Raw genomic sequence first — 24,664 nt, 5'->3', positions numbered from 1 at the left:
AGGACTACCTGGCATGATGACTCCTTGCTGTCCCCAGTCCACCTGGCTGTGCTGCTGCTCCAGTTTCAACTGTTCTGCCTGTGCTTATTATTGTTTGAGCATGCTGGTCATTAATGAACATTTGAACATCTTGGCCATGTTCTGTTATAATCTCCACCTGGCACAGCCAGAAGAGGACTGGCCACCCCTCATAGCCTGGTTCCTCTCTAGGTTTCTTCCTAGGTTTTGGCCTTTCTAGGGAGTTTTTACTAGCCACCGTGCTTCTACACCTGCATTGCTTGCTGTTTGTGGTTTTAGGCTGGGTTTCTGTACAGTACTTTGAGATATCGGCTGATGTACGAAGGGCTATATAAATACATTTGATTTGATTTGATTTGAGCCACTGTATGGCTGTTGTAACGAGTGCGCTGAGAGTCAGGAAGCAAGTTCAGGGAGTGAGTGTTTTAATAAATGAAACAATAAACACGTAACATAAACAACGCCCCGACATGAAAACAGAGTCAATAACACCTGAGGAAAGAACCAAGGGGAGTGACAGATATAGGGAAGATAATAAAGGAGGTGATGGAGTCCAGGTGAGTGTCATGAGGCGCAGGTGCGCGAGACGATGGTAACAGGTGTGTTGAATAATCAGCAGCCTGATGACCTAGAGGCTGGAGAGGGAGTATACGTGACAGCTGTGGATTGACCTCATTGTTTGAAAGGAATGTTGGGATATTGGCAGTTCATTTGAAAAAGTTATGGAATCATTCCTCTAAAACTGGCTGGCTAGCTAGCTAGCTCGATAACAAACATATAGTGCAGATAAAATTATTACACATAATATCACAGCACTGGCAGGCCATAGTTGACCAACTCCCAGACCAAAATGGCTGACCTTTATCCAGCCCTAAGAAGATTCATGTCCATTCTTGTATTCTAATTCCGAATTACATGGTCATACCTTAGATTAGAGGTCATCATTCAACAGTTGGCCTTCACCATACTGCATCTAAATGTTTTGTATAGCTGGAAGCAATGACGCCAGAACCAATAAAGTTATACCATCGTACCTCACAGTGGTCAAAATATTCACACCCCACAAAATAAATCCTGCCTGTACTTACAACTGAATCACTAGTTCTTAGGAGGGAAGATTGTAGTTTGTGCTAGAGGTCGTGGGACAAATCACAGTGGCAGTGGCTTCCACACACAGATCTAAACGCCCACTGTAGTCCCATCACACTAAAGCAGGGGTGTCAAACTAATTCCATGAAGGGCCTAGTGTCTGCAGGTTTTTTTTCCCTTTTCTTTTGAACTAAGACCGAGACAACAAGGTGAGATCTTTATTAATTACTGAACTTAATTCATCAATCAAGTACAAGGGAGGAGCGATAACCCGCAGACACTTGTCCCTCAATGGAATGAGTTTGACACATATCCTCTAAAGCCTTCCCATTCTGCCCTAACTCCAATAGCCTTCCCACTCTGCCCTAACACCAATAGCCTTCCCACTCTGCCCTAACACCAATAGCCTTCCCACTCTGCCCTAACACCAATAGCCATCCCATTCTGCCCTAACACCAATAGCCATCCCATTCTGCCCTAACACCAATAGCCATCCCATTCTGCCCTAACACCAATAGCCTTCCCACTCTGTCCTAACACCAATAGCCTTCCCACTCTGCCCTAACAACAATAGCCTTCTGACTCTGCCCTAACACCAATAGCCTTCCCACTCTGCCCTAACACCAATAGCCTTCCCACTCTGCCCTAACAACAATAGCCTTCTGACTCTGCCCTAACACCAATAGCCTCCCATTCTGCCCTAACACCAATAGCCATCCCATTCTGCCCTAACACCAATAGCCTTCCCACTCTGCCCTAACACCAATAGCCATCCCATTCTGCCCTAACACCAATAGCCTTCCCATTCTGCCCTAACACCAATAGCCTTCCCACTCTGTCCTAACACCAATAGCCTTCCCACTCTGCCCTAACAACAATAGCCTTCCCACTCTGCCCTAACACCAATAGCCTTCCCACTCTGTCCTAACACCAATAGCCATCCCATTCTGCCCTAACACCAATAGCCATCCCATTCTGCCCTAACACCAATAGCCTTCCCACTCTGCCCTAACACCAATAGCCATCCCATTCTGCCCTAACACCAATAGCCTTCCCACTCTGTCCTAACACTAATAGCCAACCCACTCTGTCCTAACAGTAATAGACTTCCCACTCTATCCTAACACACTAGCCTACCCACTCTTGCCTAACACTAATAGCCAACCCGCTCTGCCCTAACACAGTCTAGCATCCCCACTCCCCAACACACTCTATAGCCCCCCACACTCTTCCCTAAAACAGTCTAGCCTCCCAACTCTGCCCTAACACAGTCTAGCCTTCTCACTCTGCCCTACATACTCTGTAACAGGGATCAAGAACTAGATTCAGGTATTGTTTTCTTGAGTGGATGGTGAGGGGGCCGGAACATAATTACAAATGATTTGTAGATTGCAAATTAACCGCAATAATCCCAAACAGATTCAATAATTGACTAAAACATTTTGAACCTAGCTTACATTTGTATACGATCACATATCGTTATGCGTGAGAATACTTCGGAACAGATTTCCAAAATGAAAATAACTTGGAGCTGATTTGCTGGTGTTTTTACAGTCTTTTATGTTTGTTTTTTGCTCAGAAAACATCGGGGGGCCAAATTCAGCTGGTGGGCCACCGGTTGGGGAACCCTGATCTATAGCCTCCCCACTCTGCCTAACATACTCTATACCTTCCCACTCTGCCTATCATACTCTATACCTTCCCACTCTGCCTATCATACTCTATACCTTCCCACTCTGCCTAACATACTCTATACCTTCCCACTCTGCCTAACATACTCTATACCTTCCCACTCTGCCTATCATACTCTATACCTTCCCACTCTGCCTAACATACTCTATACCTTCCCACTCTGCCTAACATACTCTATAGCAGGGTTCCCCAACTAGAGGCCCAACTATAGCCCCTGCTATAGAGTATATTTTCTGAGAAAAAAAGAAAAAAAAGTTTTATATATATATATATATATATATATTTATTTGGACATAAAAGACTGTAAAAACACCTCCCAACTCTGCTGCCCTATCATGGTGTCTCTTCCCCTTTCCTCAGGTGCTTCATTCCAAGGCCTTGATGAACAGCCTCCATTACCAAACTTAATTAGCAAATCGCCCTTCGCAAGGAAGGGGCCTCACGCTTCTCTTCTCTCCACTCTCTCTCCCTCAGCCAGCAAACCAACCAACCCCCCTGCAGGAGACAGAGACACAATAACAAATAAACCCGAGAGCTACACTAACAGCCTGTCGCTGCCTGCAATTAGTCCAGCACCAGCTCTCACTCTAATTAATAGCTGGCTCGCGTCTGTTGATGAGCACAATAAAGACAATGGAGATCCATCCGTGGAGAGCCAGGATGGAGGCATGGAGGTGTGAGGGGGCAAGAGAGAGGCTGGACTGGGTCGACAGTGGTGGTGGTGGTGGGGGTGAAGCCTGGCAGGCAGGTCTGTTCTTTGGCCCAGAGGTGTGCCCACTGCCCAGCCCGGCTGTCAGACACATGCCAGCCTGGCAGGCGAGCAGAGGCAGACAGAATGCAGGCAGCCATGGCCTTCTGGGGCGTAGAGGCTGTCATTAGGCCCTAACAAGCAAGGCCCGTCGCTCACTCACACCGTCTGAAGGGCACTTGCATTGGTCCACACGCAGGTAAATGCACGCACGTGTAGGCACACAAACACACGCACACCCAGGGCTCAGCTGTGGAACAATGTCAAAGAGATCACTCAAAAGGCACCTAACCGCCAGCCGAACAAGACACCCCATAAAAGTGATGTTATTGTTCTCGTATTTCTTCCTCCCAAACTACATGACGCTGTAATTTGTTAGAAACCAGGGCTGATTTAGAAAAATCCTCGCTCTCTCCCTCTGAACTCAGAGGAAAGGTTGTCTGAGTTATGTCTGCATTAACAGAGCAGGTTGAATTATATTGCCCACTTATATAAATCTGGAAAAACTGTATTTACAGCGTAATACTACTGAAGACCTGTGTAGGGCTCCACAGAGCTAAATCTCCTTTATACTGTACAGCTCGTTACACGCACACGCACACACGCACACACACACACACACACACACACACACACACACACACACACACACACACACACACACACACACACACACACACCACACGTGTACGTGTATGTGTATGTGTGATGGGGTGGGGTGCAGGTGCCAGCAGGGGGTTGGCAGAGTAGGTACAGTAGGGACTAGGGGGGCGCCATGCTAGAAACTGAGATGATGATTGATCACTGGCATCACTGTCTGTGACTGGGCAAAGGGAAGGACAGCCAACTGTGTATAAACCATGCAGAGTTCATCATTTTATTTTGTTTCCTGAAGAACGGAAAGATTCTATTTGACCGACAGCGCATCATCGTAATATTCTGTGAAACAAAAACCTATTAGGAATGGACATTATTCTTATACGCACCTTTACACGCGCCAAACTATGAACGATATCTCAAGCCACATATCCTCTGTCATAGTAAAGCAAGACGAACCACAGTGGATCCTCATTTAAAAGTGGTGTCATACTGTAGCACGGCTTGCAGTGTGCTCCGTATGGTACAGCACGTCACAGCGTATGACATCATAGTATTTCACTATCAGCCGTCGTTGCCGTTAACGCTCGTTGAAACAACCAGAGGGCATCTTTGAGGGCGTCTTCATGAAGCACGCATTGGCCAGACATTTTGATTGCTATGCCCTCTCTGAAAGAGCATAACACCTTTTTTTTTCCATTTCGTTGGCATGAAGCAACCATAGCCTCAGCTACTATAGCACAGACAAACACATCTTAAGACATGTTATTCTGTTCTTTGGCAATAGATTGTCTTAGTGTCATGCTTTTATTCATGTTAATGGATTTCTTTGTGAGTGTGTACAGAACCCGTCAAAAGTTTGGACACATGTACTCATTCCAGGGTGAGTGTGTACAGAACCCGTCAAAAGTTTGGACACATGTACTCATTCCAGGGTTTTTCTTTAGTTTTACTATTTTGTACCTTGTGGAATAATAGTGAAGATATCATCGTGTGTATTGTTGTGAAATTGTTAGATATTACTTGTTAGATATTCATGCACTGTTGAAGCTAGAAACACAGGCATTTTGCTACACCCACAATAACATCTGCTAAACATGTGTATGTGACCAGTAACATTTTATTTGGATTGTTTTTGAGGAGGTGTGATGGTGTGGGAATGCTTTGCTGGTGACACTGTCGGTGATTTGTTAACACGACTTACTTATTGGCCTTAAAAGCCAATAAATATCAATCAATTATTCATTCATTTGAGCACGTCATCACGCAGCATACAAGTCCTTCCTGTCTTTAAATACAGTCATGCATTTAGTTATAAAACAAAATAACAAAGGGAACCTTGAATAATGAAATAATAAATAAACCACATGTCGACTAAAACAATTCAATTCAGGAATTATTTCAACTGTTTTTAATCTTGCCTGTACTAACAGACATTAAAACCTTTTCTGTTACAACAGACAATACGGAATTGATTATTATTTGTTAGTAGATTATTATTGTATTTGTTGGTTACACTGGTTGGAAATGGTCAGAAAAAAGATCACACATTTTGCAATAAGCACACAGAGCTCGCTCCTCCTACCCTGCTTCTTGATCTCCTTCTTCGTGTCGTTATCATCAGTAGGGAAACACCCGTTAAACATCCATTAATACATTTCAAGCCCCGACAAATAGAAATCAACTTGGCAAGAGTCTATTGTCCCTGCTAAAAGCTCATCATGGTTGGATGGCTTATTTTGTATTCCAATGTATGGAATAAATGTATTAATTACAGTCATTTACCATTCTCATTCTCAGAGTGGACACATTGTTTGTTGAGTTCACAACCTGCTACACTTGCTAGAAGTGTTTTAAAAACCTGTTTCAAAATGCCTCCAGCTCACATTGTAAAGTGGTGTGTGACGCGCTGGTAGCCTGTCGCCTGCACTTGAATAGTGAATGGGAGGCGCGCTTCAATTACCAGTTGAGAAATAAAAAGAGACGCACAGGCCAATTTAATTCCACTAAATTATGCAAAGTATTCTATAGACCAATAAGCATGACGGTCAAATGTATTTACATCTAGAATTTAGAGGCAGAAATTGGTGGATTTTGGTAGGGTGGATTCTAATAAATTGACATATTTGTCAGGGTTGTTGCATTTGCCATTATAGCTGGATGGTCAGATACAAAGTAGTTTTGATCACCAATTAGCCATTACGAGGGTTTCTGCTGGCTATTGTCCAATTTAATGGCTCATCAATGCGTGAACTGTGACCAAGGTCCATCACTAGCGTAAACCGAGAACTGTAATCTAAAGATAAAAACACATCATCTACAGTGGTAGAAATATATTATTGAATTAGATTTTTTTAAATTAAAGTTTCTAAATGCATATGTTTATTAGGCTACTGTGCAGTGTGACAAAAACCAACAGGACAATGAGACGTTTACTGCAGCCTACGTGTACTGTAGGCCTAATTACAAGTACCTCCAAGTACCTCAAGTACTCATGAACTGTCTTTCATGCTTTTTTGGGGTTGCATCACTCATGGACAGAAATGTCTGAGACACAGTATTCATGATGAACACTCAAAAGATCCCGAGGCCAAATTAGCCTCGGGATCCATCCCAGTTGGTATTCTATGTCCACTCAAGGTAATTCTCTTCGGGTTACACATCCTTGGAATAGCAGAACAGCATAACGGTCTGGATGGCCCTCGCTGTGCTTGGTGAGCAGTTCATCCATTTCTGGTGTCAGAAGAGGAATGGGAATGCCAGGGTGAACCGATGACCTGACGAACCCGCCACGATTGTCGCCTCTGCCTGTCAGAGGTGGAGTTCCAGAGCTCGCAGGTGTGCCTGGCATGGATTGTGACTCCATCATCTCGTCCCTACTGCTGGTCTTTACTGTCTGCTGCACATGTTTACATTGTACTCCATTTCCTACGAGACTGTTCAAGCCATGGACTCACTGATGGATGAAGATGATGAGCGATCGGCAAAGGCCATCAGGAATCTGCTGACATCACGGCACGACATCAACATCGCTATAATCACAGTCAGAGGACAGTTGAAGAAACTTGAGTGGACTTTACGCTAATATTTTAGTAGACCACCTATTACTTGTGTGTGTATATATATATATATATATATATATATATATATATATATATATTTACAGAATATTAACCATGTGTGTTCCTTTGTTTTGTACTGTTCTGTAGTTTCGACCCAGTGATTCATCTGACAAACGAAGAACTTTGTGTGCTGCAGGCCCAGGCGTGGTTCGAAGCTGGCGAGACATTCATTGACATCATCTTCACGGACGAATCAACCGTAAGACAATATTTCACAAAATTCCTTTGAAATTCTACGTCTTAGCAAGGGCCTTCCTCAAAAACTACCATCGCTATCACTCTTCATCAGCCGTAATGTCTCTAACTTGGCAAATTACATCTAAACTGAAGATGCCTGTCAAGCCGCGATAGCTCCCCATGATAAACAGGTTCTGACAGAGCAGTAACTGATGTGTTTTTCCGAGAAGTGCACAGTTCAGATATGTGAAATGCCTGCCAGAGAAATTCACTTTGGGAGTGAAGGGGCTCTGGAGCCGTGCCTCTCACGTTGTCCCCCGAGCCTCCGAGCTCACACACGTGTGGGACGATCACAGCAGCCACAGGACTGCATGGAACATGGATGCCAATAGCTGTGGGGGTCTGGGGAATCCAGCCAGTTAAACAGAGAAAGAATGAGAGAGAGAGAGAGAGAGAGAGAGAGAAGAGAGAGAGAGAGAGAGAGAGAGAGAGAGAGAGAGAGAGAGAGAGAGAGAGAGAGAGAGAGAGAGAGAGAAAAAAGACATAGAAAAGGGGTATGGAGGGCGTGAAAAGGAGAAAAAGTGTTCACTACGCCTTCTCACCCTGCTCTTCTTTCATACCAGGTTCCATTTTTAAGGATTCTCTCTCAGCTATACATTCATATCATGGGCTGGAGGAGACAGCGTGGGTGGGGCTACTGTATGTTTCCACAACCAAACGGTCTGCAGCATGTGTGTCAATGTATGATGTGGAAACAATATGTGAGTAAAGATCTGCATGTGTGTGTGTGTGTGTGTGTGTTTGTATGTGTGTGTGTGTGTGTGTGTGTGTGTGTGTGTGTGTGTGTGTGTGTGTGTGTGTGTGTGTGTGTGTGTGTGTGTGTGTGTGTGTGTGTGTGTGTGCAATGTGCCTACATCAAATCAAATGGTACATGCTTCGTAAACAACAGGTGTAGACTAACAGTGAAATGCTTACTTACGGGACCTTCCCAACAATGCAGAGAGAATAAAAAGAGAAATAGTAAAAAAATATATATAACACGAGGAATAAATAGAAAAATAGTAACAAGGAATGGATGTGGATGTGTTTGTACGCTCACAAATGTGAGCATGGATGTGTGTGTGTGTGCAATGTGTGTGTGTGTGCATGCGCGTGAATATGTGTGTGGGCCAGGCAGCCAGCTAGCTCTGGCATCACCTTCCCAGTCCCTGCCAAGGCATTCACACCTCTGACTGGTGCCAGGCTGAAACAGACCCATCACAGCAGCATGTGGGAGGTGTTGTAGAACTAAACAAACAACCCCCCTCCCCATCTCTCTAACCAGCATTAACGCTTTGTCTCATCCAATGACCATTACTGGCGTGGAGCGATTATACATACGCTACATGGCCAAAAGTATGTGGATTCGGCTATTTCAGCCACACCCGTCACTGACAGGTGTATAAAATCGAGCACACAGCCATTCAAATCTCCATAGACAAACATTAGCAGTAGAATGACCCGTACTGAAGAATCTAAGTGAATTTCAACATTGCACCGTCATAGGATGCCACCTTTCCAACAAGTCAGATTTAGATGCAAGTGGCTGTTCCACTGGTTGTCATAAGGTGTATGCACCAATTTGTAAGTCGCTCTGGATAAGAGCGTCTGCTAAATGACTTAAATGTAATGTAAATGTAAAGTCAGTTCGTCAAATTTCTACCCTGCTAAAGCTGCTCTGGTCAACTGTAAATGCTGTTATTGTGACGTGGAAACATCACAACAACGGCTCAGCCCCGAGGCAACGTCAGCACAATAACTGTTCGTCGGGAGCTTCATGAAATGGGTTTCCATGGCCGAGCAGCTGCACACAAGCCTAAGATCACCGTGCACAATGCCAAGTGTTGGCTGGAGTGGTGTAAAGATCACCGTCATTGGAATCTGGAGCAGTGAAAACTCGTTCACTGGAGTGATGAATCACGCTTCACCATTGATGGACGAATCTGGGTTTGGCGGATGCCCGGAGAATGCTATCTGCCCCAATGCATAGTGCCAACTGTAAAGTTTGGTGGAGGAGGGATAATGGTGTGGGACTGTTTTTCATGGTTCGGCAAAAGCCCCTTCGTTATGGTCAGTGGTGGGAAAAGTACCCAATTGTCAAAAATGTAAAGATAGCTTAATAGAAAATGACTCCATTAAAAGTCAAAGTCACCCAGTAAAATGGTACTTGAGTAAAAGTCTAAAAGTATTTGGTTTTAAATATACTTAACTGTCAAAAGTAAATTGGGAGCAATTTCCAAATGCCTGAAGGTACAGTGCCTTGCGAAAGTATTCGGCCCCCTTGAACTTTGCGACCTTTTGCCACATTTCAGGCTTCAAACATAAAGATATAAAACTGTATATTTTTGTGAAGAATCACCAACAAGTGGGACACAATCATGAAGTGGAACGACATTTATTGGATATTTCAAACTATTTTAACAAATCAAAAACTGAAAAATTGGGCGTGCAAAATTATTCAGCCCCTTTACTTTCAGTGCAGCAAACTCTCTCCAGAAGTTCAGTGAGGATCTCTGAATGATCCAATGTTGACCTAAATGACTAATGATGAAAAATACAATCCACCTGTGTGTAATCAAGTCTCCATATAAATGCACCTGCACTGTGATAGTCTCAGAGGTCCGTTAAAAGCGCAGAGAGCATCATGAAGAACAAGGAACACACCAGGCAGGTCCGAGATACTGTTGTGAAGAAGTTTAAAGCCGGATTTGGATACAAAAAGATTTCCCAAGCTTTAAACATCCAAAGGAGCACTGTGCAAGCGATAATATTGAAATGGAAGGAGTATCAGACCACTGCAAATCTACCAAGACCTGGCCGTTCCTCTAAACTTTCAGCTCATACAAGGAGAAGACTGATCAGAGATGCAGCCAAGAGGCCCATGATCACTCTGGATGAACTGCAGAGATCTACAGCTGAGGTGGGAGACTCTGTCCATAGGACAACAATCAGTCGTATATTGCACAAATCTGGCCTTTATAGAAGAGTGGCAAGAAGAAAGCCATTTCTTAAAGATATCCATAAAAAGTGTAGTTTAAAGTTTGCCACAAGCCACCTGGGAGACACACCTAACATGTGGAAGAAGGTGCTCTGGTCAGATGAAACCAAAATTGAACTTTTTGGCAACAATGCAAAACGTTATGTTTGGCGTAAAAGCAACACAGCTCATCACCCTGAACACACCATCCCCACTGTCAAACATGGTGGTGGCAGCATCATGGTTTGGGCCTGCTTTTCTTCAGCAGGGACAGGGAAGATGGTTAAAATTGATGGGAAGATGGATGGAGCCAAATACAGGACCATTCTGGAAGAAAACCTGATGGAGTCTGCAAAAGACCTGAGACTGGGACGGAGATTTGTCTTCCAACAAGACAATGATCCAAAACATAAAGCAAAATCTACAATGGAATGGTTCAAAAATAAACATATCCAGGTGTTAGAATGGCCAAGTCAAAGTCCAGACCTGAATCCAATCGAGAATCTGTGGAAAGAACTGAAAACTGCTGTTCACAAATGCTCTCCATCCAACCTCACTGAGCTCGAGCTGTTTTGCAAGGAGGAATGGGAAAAAATGTCAGTCTCTCGATGTGCAAAACTGATAGAGACATACCCCAAGCGACTTACAGCTGTAATCGCAGCAAAAGGTGGCGCTACAAAGTATTAACTTAAGGGGGCTGAATAATTTTGCACGCCCAATTTTTCAGTTTTTGATTTGTTAAAAAAGTTTGAAATATCCAATAAATGTCATTCCACTTCATGATTGTGTTCCACTTGTTGTTGATTCTTCACAAAAAAATACAGTTTTATATCTTTATGTTTGAAGCCTGAAATGTGGCAAAAGGTTGCAAAGTTCAAGGGGGCCAAATACTTTCGCAAGGCACTGTACATCTGTATAAATAATAGTACGCAAGTATAAACACCATGGGACCACGCAGTTGTCATACTGCTCAGGAAGGAGACGCGTTCTGTCTCCTAGAGATTAACGTACTTTGGTGCGAAAAGTGCAAATCAATCCCAGAACAATAGCAAATGACCGTGTGAAGATGCTGGAGGAAACAGGTACAAGTACAGGTATAAGTATCTATATCCACAGTAAAACTAGTATTATATCGACTTAACCTGAAAGGTCGCTCGGCAAGGAAGAAGCCACTGCTCCAAAACTGCCATGAAAAAGCCAGACTACGGGTTGCAACTGCACATGAGGACAAAGATAGTACTTTTTGGAGAAATGTCCTCTGGCCATAATGACCATCGTTATGTTTGGAGGGAAAAGGGGGTGGCAGCATCATGTTGTGGGGGTGCTTTGCTGCAGGAGGGACTGGTGCACTTCAGAAAATAGATGGCATCATGAGGAAGGAAAATTAAATGGATATATTGAAACAACATCTCAAGACATCAGTCAGGAAGTTAAAGCTCGGTCGCAAATGGGTCTTCCAAATGGACAATGACCTCAAGCATAACTCAAAAGTTGTGGCAAAATGTCTTAAGGGCAACAAAATCAAGGTATTGAAGTGGCCATCACAAAGCCCTGATCTCAATCCTATAGAACATTTGTGGGCAGAAATAAAAAATTGTGTGCGAGCAAGGAGACCGACAAACCTGTTCAACGCTGGTCCGACCAATCTGATTCCACACTCCAAGACTACTTCCATCACGTGGACTGGGATATGTTTCGTATTGTGTCAGACAACAACATTGACGAATATGCTGATTCGGTGAGCGAGTTCATTAGAACGTGCGTTGAAGATGTCGTTCCCATAGCAACGATTAAAACATTCCCAAACCAGAAACCGTGGATTGATGGCAGCATTCGCGTGAAACTGAAAGCGCGAACCACTGCTTTTAATCAGGGCAAGGTGACCGGAAACATGACCGAATACAAACAGTGTAACTATTCCCTCCGCAAGGCAATCAAACAAGCTAAGCATCAGTATAGAGACAAAGTAGAATCTCAATTCAACGGCTCAGACACAAGAGGTATGTGGCAGGGTCTACAGTCAATCACGGATTACAAAAAGAAAACCAGCCCCGTCACAGACCAGGATGTCTTGCTCCCAGGCAGACTAAATAACTTTTTTGCCCGCTTTGAGGACAACACAGTGCCAATGACACGGCTAAAACACTAAAACTAAAACATGCGGACTCTCCTTCACTGCAGCCGACGTGAGGAAAACATTTAAACGTGTCAAACCTCGCAAGGCTGCAGGCCCAGACGGCATCCCCAGCCGCGCCCTCAGAGCATGCGCAGACCAGCTGGCTGGTGTGTTTACGGACATATTCAATCAATCCCTATCCCAGTCTGTTGTTCCCACATGCTTCAAGAGGGCCACCATTGTTCCTGTTCCCAAGAAAGCTAAGGTTACTGAGCTAAACGACTAACGCCCCGTAGCACTCACTTCCGTCATCATGAAGTGCTTTGAGAGACTCGTCAAGGAACCATATCACCTCCACCCTACCTGACACCCTAGACCCACTCCAATTTGCTTACCGCCCAAATAGGTCCACAGACGATGCAATCTCAACCACACTGCACACTGTCCTAACCCATCTGGACAAGAGGAATACCTATGTGAGAATGCTGTTCATCGACTACAGCTCGGCATTTAACACCATAGTGCCCTCCAAGCTCGTCATCAAGCTCGAGACCCTGGGTCTCGACCCCGCCCTGTGCAACTGGGTACTGGACTTCCTGACGGGCCGCCCCAGGTGGTGAGGGTAGGCAACAACATCTCCACCCCGCTGATCCTCAACACTGGGGCCCCACAAGGGTGCGTTCTGAGCCCTCTCCTGTACTCCCTGTTCACCCACGACTGCGTGGCCACGCACGCCTCCAACTCAATCATCAAGTTTGCGGACGACACAACAGTGGTAGGCTTGATTACCAACAGCGACGAGACGGCCTACAGGGAGGAGGTGAGGGTCCTCGGAGTGTAGTACCAGGAAAATAACCTCACACTCAACGTCAACAAAACTAAGGAGATGATTGTGTACTTCAGGAAACAGCAGAGGGAACACCCCCCTATCCACATCGATGGAACAGTAGTGGAGAGGGTAGTAAATTTTAAGTTCCTCGGCGTACACATCACAGACAAACTGAATTGGTCCACCCATACAGACAGCATCATGAAGAAGGCGCAGCAGCGCCTCTTCAACCTCAGGAGGCTGAAGAAATTTGGCGTGTCACCAAAAGCACTCACAAACTTCTACAGATGCACAATCGAGAGCATCCTGGCGGGCTGTATCACCGCCTGGTACGGCAACTGCTCCGCCCACAACTGTAAGGCTCTCCAGAGGGTAGTGAGGTCTGCATAACGCATCACTGGGGGCAAACTACCTGCCCTCCAGGACACCTACACCACCCAATGTCACAGGAAGGCCATAAAGATCATCAAGGACAACAACCAACGAGCCACTGCCTGTTCACCCCGCTATCATCCAGAAGGCGAGGTCAGTACAGATGCATCAAAGCTGGGACCGGGAGACTGAAAAGGCCATCAGACTGTTAAACAGCCACCACTAACATTGAGTGAATGCTGCCAACACACTGACTCAACTCCAGCCACTTTAATAATGGGAATTGATGGGAAATGATGTAATATATATCACTAGCCACTTTAAACAATGCTACCTAATATAATGTTTACATACCCTACATTATTCATCTCATATGTATATGTATATACTGTACTCTGTATCATCCACTTTAACTATGCCACTTTGTTTACATACTCATCTCATATGTATATACTGCACTCAATACCATCTACTGTATCTTGCCCATGCCGCTCTGTACCATCACTCATTCATATATCTTTATGTACATATTCTTTATCCCCTTACACTTGTGTCTATAAGGTAGTAGTTTTGGAATTAGCTAGATTACTTGTTGGTTATTACTGCATTGTCGGAACTAGAAGCACAAGCATTTCGCTCCACTCGCATTAACATCTGCTAACCATGTGTATGTGACAAATAAAATTTGATTAGATTTGATTTGACCTAACTCAGTTTCACCAGCTCTGTCAGGAGGAATGGGTCAAAATTCACCCAACTTATTGTGGGAAGCTTGTGGAAGGCTACCTGAAACGTTTGACCCAAGTTAAACAATGTAATGGCAATGCTACCAAATACTAATATATGCCATTTAGCAGACGCTTTTATCCAAAGCGACTTACAGTCATGTGTGCATACATTCTACGTATGGAGTGTATGTAAACTTCTGACCCACTGGGAATCTGATGAAAGAAATAAAAAGCTGAAATAAATCAATCTCTTTCTACTATTATTCTGACATTTCACATTCTTAAAATAAAGTGGTGATCCTAACTGACCTAAAACAGGGAATTTTTACTCGGATTAATTGTCAGGGATTGTGAAAAACTGAGTTTAAATGTATTTGGCTAAGGTGTATGTAAACTTCTGACTTCAACTGTATATAGTCATGCATTTCTGAACGTCATGAAACTTTCTGAGTGGCAGGTGATGGGGATTTTCAAAGTACACATGTTCTGGGTATAACTATTACTGTATGGAGAAGCTTCAAGTGGAGACATCAAATCGAATACCTAAGATATATCGAGAGACGTAACCTTGAAGAGACACAGCAAGACAGACGTTTAAGTCAACATTCAATAAAGCCTACACCCTGTCAGCTACAGTATATCTAGTATTCGTGTCTAACATTCAGGGTAGTCCAACATCTCGACTCCTGAGACAACCAGTAACCCACAAACACTGTTACGTGTGATGCAAAGAAAGTGGAAGTAGGAGGGTGGGTAGTGCTTTAGGACATTCTGTGGAGTAAAGTGCCTTAGGTGCCAGAGTCAGTGGCGAATAGACAGGAATAGGGGGAGAGAGGTGGTGCTGCTACCGTGTAGCCTGGTCCCCAGATCTGTTTATGCTGTATAGCAAACTCCTATTGCATAACTTATAGCCATTTCCAATTGGCATAACATCAACCTTAGGAGTTGGCTACAACGCACAAACAGATCTCCGATCAGGCTTGTACTAACGCTTTATTCATTTATGTGGAGTAAGGTGCCATAGGTGCAGTCAATGGAGAATTGATAATGGTGGAGTTGTGGGAGGGAGGAGGGGGGTGCTACGGGGAGTGGGGGGAGAGGTCATACAAGGACAGGTGCTCCGGGACATGCTGCAAACGTGTAGAGACTAAAGTACTACCTGCTTATATGAGAGCTGTGTCTCTGCCACATCTCCCTCCGCCGCAAGGCCGGACAACACACAGAACACAAAGATACAATATCAACGCCAGCGTTTATCTCAAAGACAGCCGTCTCAGGGATAAAAGCACTCTTCATGTGCAGCCAACAGAATCTGGGGCCAAAAGAAGACAAACCCTCAGCAGTAAAGGAAAGGTTCACCCATTTTGAATGTTACATTGTTTTTCGTGCATCTCTGAGTGATTTTCTATCGATTCCCTGGGACATTTCATGTTTTCATGTGTATGGGAGTTATTGGCATTCAAGCAGGCAGAAATCCGGCTGGTATGACGAAGCTCTGTGATAAAGTCGCTCTCATTACACTGGAAGTTAATAGGAATACAACTTTTAGATCGCGAAAACGTCTATCATACATGTCAGATTTCAATACTGGTCGATGTCATTACTCGAGAGGATGTCTTCTCTTGAATGAGCCATTGATCATATTCCTACCTCGAGAAATGTGTAATTTAATGTAGGGTCTAGCACATTTTTCCTATTTGCCTGCCTACTTTAGTCAAGGGTGCATTGCATGATGCCGTTGCCAGAGGTATTATAGAAAGGAGATAGGAATCCAATGAATGAAGGAAAGTATAACGCCCCACCAGGCAGACTGTCGACCAATTGCATTCATGTTGTCATGCTGCGTCACGCAGTCGCTAAACTAATCGTCATGCAATCCCTTCTCTAGTCAGTGTATATGTCGAGAAACGTGCCTAATTGTCCTCGAAAGGACGTACTGTCACCATTCCAATGCTGTACGATATTACAGATAGCAAGTTAATTATCTCAGTCTCGGAAAAGTTGTGTAATGTTGTACTTCTTGTTGACCAAATTCATGCTAATGTTGGGTTTTTGAGCTAGCGCCCAATAGACTCCTATTCACTCCTTGAAGGAGAGTGCTCCTTGTCCCAGAATCGCCCAGAATGCACCACTCTAACGTAGCATGGGCAACTTTTGTAATCTCCTCAAAAGTATATCTGCTGTTGCGAATGTCAGACTCCAGTCTGTGAGGCACATTGATCTGCAGATGCAGCATAGTGAGATTGCAGACTACTAAATTGATAGTGCAGTTTTTTTTAGGTGATTTTACAGCTAATTAGCTATTTTACATGCTGATATTGTCTTTGGTATTATTGTGTGTAGCTACATTTGCTACCTAGCTAGCTAGCCAGCCCGTAGAGATAGCATTGCATCGTGGATTTTGAAGTCTTGAGCTGCAACAGATTTCGACAACAATTTTCCATGTAGCTCCCAACCTTATTATATTGGCAAAATGCAACATTAGTAAAATAAAAAAAATATTGATCTAACATATTAGTGTTAAATAACACTATAACTTAAAGGAATTTGTGGTTTTGGATGGATTTTTCCTTTAGCTACAGTGCAGCATGTTTAGTAGGCAATATCCATTGCAAGAGCACTGGAATGATTGTGAGACTTCCAGATTCAAGTGACGTGGCAAGGCCAAAAGATGTTTGACTTTGATCGTGCACAGTACCAGACCAGAATCCGTCTATACAGATGGCTAGCCAAATGTACACTGGAACTAAGCAATGTAACTCTCAACATGAAACCAACATGTCCTACTGTGAAATTAATTGATGCAGGTTTGTGAATTGAGGTGAAGTCCCGGAAGGCATTATAATAACACATTTTCCTTAGTAACTCTTCCAAACACAGCACCACTGTTGAAAACGATATACTGATTCAGAATAAGATACTCAGTAAACGACACCAAAAACAGTTATCGAAAAAACAAGATTAAAAACCCTCCTTTCTTTGCCTTTCCTTCAAATTCTGCCATGCCTCCTGCGCCAGTCCAAATGGCATTCTAAATATTTAATAGTGCACATGGAGAGGTTTTGGACACCTCAGCACTTAAAACCATGCGGGTCAAGGGGATATTTCTACGACCAAACATCAATTGAATACATTATCATGGCTCCCTGCTGCACCGTAGAGCTCTATTACAGGATGTAAGGGAGTGCTTCACACAGCAGTTCTGGGGTAGTGGTAAAAAGAATAGGCCTGTGACTGGGCAAAACATTGTACCGTAACACTGTATGAACGGGAGAGTTACTTTACCTGCCTTAGGCCGTCTCTACTGTTCTGCATGATCCGCAGGGCGTAGTTGGACCGCTGGCCTTTGCTGTTGAATTCAATGTGGCCCGTTAGTCCTTCCAATTCTACCTATCCCAGAGAGAGTGAGAACAAGACAGAAAAGCTCCCATGTTATTAAGGTGTTTCACTTGGTCCGCCCGCGACTGTTGTTTTTGGTGTCAGTAATTTGGGTTCAAATAGTGTTAGTTTGCTTTCAAATCCTTCAGCTGCGCTGGATTGAGCTTGCCTTGAGCGACAGAGCCAATGGAGTAGTTCCAAAAGGGAAAACTGCAAACCCCGCCGATCCGACACTGCAGGCAAGGCTCAATCCGATGCTCCCAAGTATTTGAAAGAAAATAAATACTGTTTGAACCCAGGTATGTCAGTAACTTCACATGCATGTCTGGGTTCGGTCGGGCTTTAGTTCCTTATTGATTAAATTATCCAGAAGGGAAGCGGGCTGACAATTATGCTGCGACAAAACCCTAAGCCACCCCATCATCTGATACTGAGAAACCAGCAGTAAGATCGATACGAGGGAGTCTCAACGAAATTATTGTGTGATGACAAAGTGATGGTGGTAAAACATCTAAATGGCAACAGATGAATCATTTTCAGATTTGCTTTTACTAAAGAAGAAAAAAACAGTCTGAAATTCAATACATGTCACACTCTAGTGTCTTGATGGCTCACTCACAGGCCATTTATTCCTAATGAGGGACTATGAGCATTACAGTGTGACAGCCAGTCAACCAGTCTCTAACTCCTTCCCTGCCCCCCTTCTCCCTGCTGTAGGCTACTGATGAAGAAATAGGGGCAGTGACCTAGCCTGATCCCAGAGCTGTTTGTACTGTCTTACCAACTCCTATGGTCTTAGGCGTATCAATGACAACACACACAGATCTGGGACCAGGCGAGCAGTGACCCAAGTTAATGTGACAATATGAGTGACTGTATACACAGTGGTAAGAAAAGGGCTAGAAGATTTCTCTATAAATATAAATACATAAATGTAAATATATTCAGCTGGTAGATCAAACAGTAAGGTTAGGTTTGGGGGATAGGGATCTGCTACCTGAATATTCACTGCAAAAATACACACACACCTAATGGCTTTTAGTATAATGTTAACTAACACACTTGGGAGCATACTGTATATCACAGTGCACACTGCAGTCTAATTTAGCTCCACAAAGATGAATCTTTGTGTTAATCTTAAACATGACCAACAACAGAATGCCATTCCCCTCCTATCCAGAGTGGGGCGCCCTTACCATCCTCAGGTAGTTCATGAGGCTGGTGCCATGCTCCCAGATCTTGGAGGACTTGCAAGAGAGCTGCGTGGCGCCCACGTTCTGGCTACGGTTGAGCTCCTGGACCGCCGCCACCACCGCATGCACTGCGTCAAACAGCAGCGCCGACGATAGCTGAGAGGGGGGGGGGTGGTGATAGGGAAAGAAGAAGTAAAAGAAAGAAAGAAAGGATGGAAGAAAAGGGCGCTATTCTGTGGTAAACATACACCGATCTTCCATTCTCCCTGATGCCTTGGGTCCACTCTGGTCGGTCAGTGATGGGTTAAAACAAGCGATCCCCAAAATGCCATCCACGCAGCAGTCAGATATTCCATTAGATCGTTAGGATCCTCTGATGTGCTGACAGAGGGGGGAAAAAAAGCTGCACCACTTTCACCCCTACTGGAGCTGGCAAGCCCTGGCTGTTCCAATTACCACACATCCGTCGGAGTGGAGGCGGAAGTGCAGGAAGGGGGATTTGTCCTGTAGACTGTTTTCATACAGGCCCCATCCGTGTATGTAAAAACAATTAAAATGCATGATGGCATAGATTATACGAGGGAGAGAGGGAGTATTTCACCGTTATATGTCTGTATAATAAACCAATAAGTCCTGGCCCTGATCTGTTGTGCATATTGATATGGGAACATATAGATGATTGTGATGCATAGTAAACAATGAGCACCATATAAGGCCCATAACCATCATAATTTACGTGATATATCTCCTCCTTGCACAGGCCAATGTTGAATTGGACTGCGCTACAGGCAACAAAGTATAAACAACAGCTTGGAAAACAGTAGTTAGAGCGAGTGTGTACAGTGGTTCAGTGCCATTTGGATTCCAGGACAGAAAGTCGATGGCAGCAGCTTCCTGATCATAAGTCACGTGACCTTAAAGGGAGATGTCACTTTGAAATCAAAGTTGGTCAGGTGTTTTCATCCCTCAAAAGTAGTCTAATATCATAATGAATCCCCATCGTACGCCATCGATTGTCATGCATTGAGGCATATGCTGCAGCTGGATCTCCAAAACAAATGACCTGGAATCTCAATCATTTATAGGTTTGAAAATATCTGAAACACTTTGGTTGCAAGTCACTGTAACCCCCCTCCATTCTTCCTCACCTCACTCCCTTTCATCCGACCACCTCTCTCATTCCCATGACACTGTACAGCTGAGAGAGAGGGGTCTTTTAAAAATGGAACCTGATATGAAAGAGCTCCCTGGAACACTGCAAATGAATAGCAGGGCGAAAAGGTGTAGCTCGCTCTCGCTACTTTTATTAGGGGCTCAGAGCTGTTATCCCTCCACTGCTCTACGACAAAATATCCTGTGATTAATTAAAGATAACTCCTAATTATGAGCGGGGAAAAACAACTGGAGAAAAACAGCTGGTTTCTAAAAAAAAAACTGCAGCCATTGATTTTTCAAAATCTTTCTTGAGGGCTTAATTAAGAAACAAAAATTCAATAAACCCAATTAATGAGTTCCTCGTCGCTCTCTGATGTCAGAAAACGTCTCAGAAGTGTGGTGAATTGGGTTCACATTTTTCAAATGCAGCATGGAAGAATGTTATGTCAATGTTATGTACTACACCGCCAGTCACGTATTCATTTAATAAGCATGTGGCAATTAACTAATTAGATATTTAAGAATGACTCATTAACGACTACACAGAGAACTGTATTAAAGGCATGGAAAGACTTCAAGCCTTAACATTCTCAAAGATCTAAAAGCTTGTAATGATGCCGAATCTCGCAGTCACACGTGTGGGGATACGTCATAATATGGGAAAAGAGCTGGAGTGTATTCAGGAGGATGAACCTTTCAGAAGGTTGCAGGTAGATATATAGCAAATACAGTGTTCCCAGGAACAGGATTAAGAAACACTGTGCTAGAGAATAATGTATTTTCTGCATATGTCTGAACACTCTTTTTGGCTACAGATAGAACTGTAACTAACAGAGCTGAATTTCTAATAGTACATGCTAGAGTAGGACTGGGAATCATCAGATCTATTTGTTACATTTCTACCTGCAACATTACAGAACCTTCAGATGTAAATATATTATGGAGCTCAGATATGACAGTCTAGCTGCTGAGCAATCCTCTCTGTCCTACATAAACCTGAACCCTGGTCTCACCGGTGTGCCGGCGAAGGGGGCGTGGTCACAGTTTTCCTGCCAGGAACGGTTGAGGCTGAGGAGGAAATCCTGGAAGAAGGGGTGTGTTCGGTTGAAGACGGAAAAGCCCAGAATGTTCACCCGCTCACTGGGCACGTCATCCAATCGCAGCAGAGAGAATTCCTGCAGAGGGAGGAGTCAGAGGGTCAAAGGTGTAATGGTATTAGGTATGCACAGTGTATGACAGAGGCTTGGACATGTCCGACATAAATCATGTTTAGTTGCCTCGATATGGAGGAGATATGTGAATGAACGGAATATTTAATCAATGTCAGGGAAAAGGGCACATGCTAATCTAATACGTTTAGCCCCAATTTCATTGAATTACTTGAAGATTCGTTATATTAAGTTCATTAATCCAGATGATTAAGATTCCTAACATGTACACAACCCACGTAATTCATTCAGTGTGTATGTATGTGGCGTGTGCATTAATGTGTGCATGTGTTCCTTTAGTAGTTTAGCGCATATTCATACATGCGTGGGAATGTGTGTACAGCCTGGAACGAGCCCGTGGAAATGTGCTTGGGTGAAAAACAACTTATACTTTGATGTCCCTAAGTTCAGTCTGGTGGCTCCCGAGCGGTGGGGAGGACGTCACCAGAAGGTTAATAGAGATATCAGCCCAGTCACCCTCAGGTGTCAGTGCCAGCATTACAGTCTATAACAGTGACACCGCCTGTCACCTCGCTGAGCCCAGGGACAGCTATGAAGGGGAGGAGGTGGAAAAGGAGAGAAGAGTTGGAGGAGGAAAGGTGCCCAGGCTTCAGACAGTTTAGTCAGAGACAGACTACTCTACTGTGGAAGACAGGAGAGAGGAGGTGGTGTGTGTGTGCTGAGTCTGTGCGTGTGCATGTGTGTGCGTATGTGTGTGTCTGTGTGCGTGCGCGAATGTGTCCAATCCTCAATAAGAGGTGATGGGGCTGGTGAGTTGAGTAGGAAGAGAATCTTTCTGAGAACAGGAACGTCACAAGACACCGGCAGTAGCCTTTAAAATCCCAAGGATTAGATAAGGTAGCGTGTTAGCGGGTTCCTCTGCAGCACTAGATCAAAGCCCAACTAGACGCTGGTGTTCTTACAACAAACACTAGCAGAGTAGGAGAAGGTGAGCAGGCCACGGAGGAACAAAATATTTTTCATCAGCGCCCCTGAGGGAGAACAGAACAGGCAAAAGACCCCGGTGAATTCCCTTGGCATCACTAGCTACAGACCGCAATGCAAACTGGCAGCTTTATGTCTTCCCAATCCAGACCAACAACACGATGCTGTTTAGTGGTGACACAACACTTTTTGATTTACTCTCTCTTAGCCATGTTGTCTCTGTATCTGATTGAAATCAGTACAGTTCTGTCCATGCCAGGTGATGAAAAGCAATCTGAAAAGTTTAAGGCGAGTCGCTACACCCCAATCGACGCTGACGCACTAGCTTCCGATGTTTTTGAGGCAAACTCTTGGCAGATTGTTTTTGCACTTTCTGCCAAGTGCATTCAGGACATTGAGGACTTGAGATAAATAGATATTGAGGATTGAAACAAAGCGGCACTTGATAAAAGGAAAGCTGAGTTGAGCCTGAAACAGTGTCATCTCCGTGCTTAATTCTTTATGAATGAGTATTAAAATAAACATGCCCAAAGATGAATATATTCATTCATTCATTCATGAGAACATTTCCAACATGGACGGAGGTGTTGTTCACAGCCCTGAGTACAATTGGAACTACACCCCACATCTTAAAACATTTAATTACCCTCAATATTTATAATCAATATATTTAATTATGAAAATAGCATAATATATGGGCGCTGACCCTTCTTAAAAAAATAAAACTACGAGTGGATACATTTTACACACACACACTTCAATTCCCGTTGCGTTACTTTAAACCTTTACGCTTGTGGGAATTGGCCTATATGGATATAGATAAACTGAGATGTTTTTTTTACAGGAGAAATATGGAAAGCATATGCATAACAATGGTAGCAATTAAAAGGGAACCGTTTGGAGATCCTGGGAAAATGATTAGACTAAAGCTGGGGTCAAGAGTTCACCTGGCACAACATTACACTGTTGATTTGAAGTGAGTTTTACATTTACTGTTCTTTTAGCCGCATTTGTTGATAATTATGGCTGAAACTACTCTGGATACATTCATTAACATGATACGAATATTCTTGGAAAGTTTGGGGTAGGTCCAACATAAAGGCAAAAAAACATGGGTTTGAGTGGGAGGTCCAACTGGTGTCTCCAAGTGGCTACACACCTCTCCAAAGTGTGCACAGTTCCTAAGTTCCTCAGTAATTTCAATGCACCTTTATGGCTAAAGGTGTTTTTATTTTAGCTCTCCAAGCTCTGCCGTTGAGGAACTAGAGCAAGAACACTTCTTTATTTGTTGTTGTAAAAATGGTCCATTAAAAAGATCTGGGTCAGGTGGGCATCGTTTCAAATGTTGTTCTACTGCCAACATGACTAGCTAAAATATTAAATACACTCTTACAGTGTTTGGCTTTCAAAAGGCAATGCAGAGAAGCAGATCATAATGTTGATGCGTATAGAATGGATTCATGAGTTGCCTTCAAATGCGCGGTACACACATTTGTATTCACAATACAACAAACACAGGCTCATTCTGTTCAGGACAACCCAGGGTATGACGCCATGTCATTTTGTAACAGCACATCAAACATAGTGATCATAAACGTTGACACTGTATATTACATTAATTTTATGACATGGAAATGTGAAGTGCACATTTGGACTCACGTGTGTTTGGCTTGCTTGTATGACATCAAGGCGGTATTTATTGTAATCCTCAACATCTCATGTTTCAAAATGCATTGAGTACTCTTATGTACAACATTTCCCTCACTCAGACAATTAGTGGGAAGGATGGGGGCAAATTCTTGTCAACCGCAGTGATCAAGTTCAGGAAGGCTGTCTGTCAATACCCATACAGAGCTGTGAAGCGGAGACCCTGAGCTCTGACGTCATGTATAGCAAGCATGTTACTGTGCAGCCACTGCTGTTCCAATTTAGGGGCTTATCAGTGTCCAAATCTGCCATTTTCAACTCGTACAAGTGTAAAGGGCTACGACATTCGAACAGCTAAGTTAAAGTCCCCACCACACCTTCATTTGACTACCATCTGCGCGCTGGTAACGGTTTCATGGTCTTCCCATCACTTTCCCCCAGTGTATCCTGACAAGCCCAACGGGATTGGCACCATGATTACTCTTTAAGTGGACTGTAACAGATCATTAGAAGAGGAGCCCGTGCAAATGAGCTGGTCATTAAGTGGTGCCCCTCCTGGGTACAGTCAAACACATGAAACACAAGGTCACCAAATATCCACCGGCGGCGTCTGGAGAAACCTAGCTAGCAAAAT

The 24,664-nt window shown here is 43.8% G+C and overlaps 1 protein-coding gene across 3 annotated transcripts in view; it reads right to left on the bottom strand.

The window, feature by feature from the left end:
• Positions 1 to 24,664, bottom strand: part of grik4 (glutamate receptor, ionotropic, kainate 4) — a 321,139-nt gene that overhangs the window by 43,092 nt on the left and 253,383 nt on the right. For all 3 annotated transcript variants that reach the window (XM_052467210.1, XM_052467212.1, XM_052467211.1), the window contains 3 exons: positions 21,244 to 21,405; positions 19,079 to 19,231; positions 17,790 to 17,894 (listed from right to left, as the gene is read on the bottom strand). In XM_052467210.1, the coding sequence (XP_052323170.1) occupies positions 17,790 to 17,894; positions 19,079 to 19,231; positions 21,244 to 21,405 (420 nt within the window). The remainder of the gene's footprint in view (positions 1 to 17,789; positions 17,895 to 19,078; positions 19,232 to 21,243; positions 21,406 to 24,664) is intronic.

This window comes from Oncorhynchus keta, chromosome 18 (genome assembly GCF_023373465.1).
Source record: "Oncorhynchus keta strain PuntledgeMale-10-30-2019 chromosome 18, Oket_V2, whole genome shotgun sequence".
Lineage (NCBI taxonomy): Eukaryota > Metazoa > Chordata > Actinopteri > Salmoniformes > Salmonidae > Oncorhynchus > Oncorhynchus keta.
This window is presented reverse-complemented; position numbering and strand designations above follow the sequence as displayed.